The 2,933-nt window shown below is 49.1% G+C and overlaps 1 protein-coding gene across 1 annotated transcript; it reads right to left on the bottom strand.

The window, feature by feature from the left end:
- Nucleotides 1-1,142: 1,142 nt before the first annotated feature.
- LOC127757877 (heavy metal-associated isoprenylated plant protein 39-like) lies at nt 1,143-2,669 on the bottom strand. The gene is made up of 3 exons (XM_052283466.1): nt 2,489-2,669; nt 2,225-2,300; nt 1,143-2,098 (listed from the first exon to the last, which is right to left on the bottom strand). Exons 1-3 carry the CDS (start codon nt 2,495-2,497, stop codon nt 1,467-1,469), a joined length of 717 nt encoding a protein of 238 aa, XP_052139426.1. The 5' UTR covers nt 2,498-2,669; the 3' UTR covers nt 1,143-1,466.
- Between the last annotated feature and the right edge of the window lie 264 nt (nt 2,670-2,933).

Raw genomic sequence — 2,933 nt, 5'->3', positions numbered from 1 at the left:
GTCCACTTCGCTCTTGTGGTGGGCGACACGCTCTTTGGTTGCTTCTGCCGATGAAGTCGGAGCTGCTCGCTGATGGGGTGCGGCGATGCTTGGCAACGATGACAAGTTGCAGTCTCTTCCAAGGAGTTTGGTGCTGGCTGTGTGAAGGAAGTGGCTCTTTGGTGGCTTGGCTGATGTCCATTGTTGGATGTTGGAGCTGCTTTTCGCTCTGGCGACTTTCGCGGCTTCAGTGTCGCTGCGGTTGTGAAGTCGGCGCTGCTGGGTCGCTTGGGCGGCCAGCTCGGCAACGATAACACCTCTTCTGTGATGTTGGAGCTGTTTAGGCCGCTTCTGTGTTTTAGCTTGACAATGATGTCGTACAATTGGGCTCCGCCGTCGTTGCTAGTTGTAGTTAGGTCTCTTGCTTTCTTCTGTGTGGTGGGTTTTAGCCGGTTTCCCGTAATTAATCGTGCAGCTGTATAGTTTTCGGGCCCAGTTTTCCTTATAAACTGGGTCAATTCTTTTCTTCTAAATATAAAAGTGGAACAAAGTTCCAACTTAGGTTTCAAAAAAAAATAAATCGTACGGCCCAGAGATCTTTCAGGCCAACAGATGCTAACTTTTTCCATGACTGGTCTTGCCAAGAGAATTTCTTCTCAAGAAACTGTACAAACATGATTAATATGCTCCATATCTCTAGGCTGGTAATACACATGCATCGAGCTACAATTGGGAAAGAAAATGCCAAAGTTTTATTGGTGATGTTCTAATGCTCCTAGCTAGAAAGCAAAGTCTGAACAGCACCCACCACATGCATGACCACTCATCTATCATGCGCTGCATATTCCCCACTCTCTCATGCCCATCTCTCTCTATCTCTCCTACTGCTGGTTCTCTTTGCTTGAAAGAAAAAGATGGTGTGGTTTTTTTTAGAGAAAAAGGATGGTGTGGTTATAGTAGGAAGCATGCACCTGGGTCAGACAGAACGTAGCATCACAAATTTCCAATTACAAATTGTACGTAAATCTTCTGTCTTAAAATATAAGAGATTTTACCCATAAAATTTGAGACGAAGGTAGTACTTAATTTGGCCAAAATACATCCTGCAGAAGCTGGATTGAATTCCTTTGTCGAAAAAACCGTAAACATACTATGTATACTAGTTTGATCATGCAAACTTTGTTGGTCTCATCATATATTTCATTAACCGGATATATCCACCGATGAAGAGGTTGGTTGAATTTATCGAAAAGAAAAAAAAACGAACTTACTACTATGTACGTACTGGTTCGATCACGCAAACTTAATTTGTTCTTCTCGTCATAAACACTGAGATCTTATACTATACACATCACGGCCGATCGATCAAGAACACAAGCGTGTACGCACGCACGCGTCGCCTACCTGCTGCAGAAGTGCACACAGATCATGCATTGAGATGCAAAGCATTCATGGTGCTCATTTGCCATGGCGTTTTTTTTTTTCGATCAGCAAATGGCGCACGAGTTGGGGTTCTCCTCCATGCTCATGTTGCGGACGTAGTAGTACTGCGGCGGCGGCACGTACGGGTAGGCCGGCGGCGGCGGCGGCGGCCGGTGATACTGGTTCATGTACTCCATGTTGAAGTACTGCGGTGGGAGGTGGTGCAGCGGCATCGGCATCGGTATCGGCGCCACCGCGGCTGGTTTCTTCCCTCCGCCGTCGCCGCCGCCGCCGCCTTCCTCCTTCTTGGCGGCCTTCGCGTCGCCCTCCTTCTTGCCGTCGCCGTCGCCGTCCTTCTTGTCGCCGCCGCCGTCGCCTTCCTTCTTGCCTTCGCCCTCCTTCTTGTCGCCGCCGCCGTCGCCTTCCTTCTTGCCTTCCCCCTCCTTCTTGCCGTCGCCGCCCTCCTCCTTCTTGCCGTCACCTCCTTCCTTCTTGCCGTCGCCGCCGCCGCCGCCGGCGTCCTTCTTGGCCTCCTCCTTCTTCTCCTCCTTCTTCTCCGGCTCCTTGGCCGGTCCGACCGACTCGATGTAGGCCGCCCACGACGCCTTGCGGAGCTTGCTCACCACGTCCACCGGATCCACCGTGCCGATCACCGTCATCTTCCGCGACGCCATGTCCATCGAAATGGCGTCGATTCCTGACACACGCACACACAACAATCAATCAGACATATGTTCAGACTTCAGAGAGTTCGTTGATGTACACAGAATCACAGACAGAAATGGTGGATGCATCGATCGAGATTCGAGACGATTGTTCGTACCGATAACCGAGGAGACGGCCTTCATGGCCTTCTGCTTGTCCTTGTTGTCATGCAGGTCCAGCTTCACCACAATTTTCTGCAGCAGAGCAACATGTGAAACAGAGGGTTAAGGTTGGCAATGTGTGAATCACAAACACCTGAACATGATACAATTCAGGAAGACAAGCAAGAAAAAAGGTTGTTGGGATCTGAAGAAGAAAAGATGATGATCCTGATTCTACACGAGCTAATCAGGATCAGAATCCAAGAGCAAGAAAGGCTCACCTTCGACATGTCACCAGCCAATCAGAATGGCCAATCAGGAAGACAAGAATTGGATGATCAGTGGAGCAGAGGAGAAAAAGCAGAGCAGAGATGAGCGGTGGCCAAAGCTAGGCGAGTGTATCACCACACCAGCAGCTGCCGAAGCAGGGGAAGGGGAGGGATGGGTGAGCGTGCTGGGAAGGGTCCTAAATACTCCCACTTCCCTTCACCTTTTTGAAGCGCCCGCCGTTGATTGTGCCGTCCGTGATACTACGATCATCGTAAAAGTTCTCTATTATCGTAATAGCTGCTTATTAAGCAAATGGCTTCTCCAGTTGTTTAATGGTGAAGGCATATGGTAAGACCTTTTACGAAATAAATACTTAAAGGGTAAACCTCTTTCTGGTATATCCAGCAAGATAGGTATTTCTCAGTTCTGGGCCGGTTTAATGAAAGTCAAAGACCA

The sequence above is a fragment of the Oryza glaberrima genome, chromosome 12 (genome assembly GCF_000147395.1).
Source record: "Oryza glaberrima chromosome 12, OglaRS2, whole genome shotgun sequence".
Taxonomy (NCBI): domain Eukaryota; kingdom Viridiplantae; phylum Streptophyta; class Magnoliopsida; order Poales; family Poaceae; genus Oryza; species Oryza glaberrima.
The sequence above is the reverse complement of the archived record's forward strand: the minus strand, read 5'-3'. Positions and strand labels throughout refer to the sequence as shown.

Excerpts from the sequence above, each read along its gene's own strand:
- LOC127757877 (XM_052283466.1), bottom strand. Across the intron at positions 2,099-2,224 it reads GGCCGTCTCCTCGGTTATCG|GAATCGACGCCATTTCGATG; the intron begins GTACGAACAATC and ends TGCGTGTGTCAG.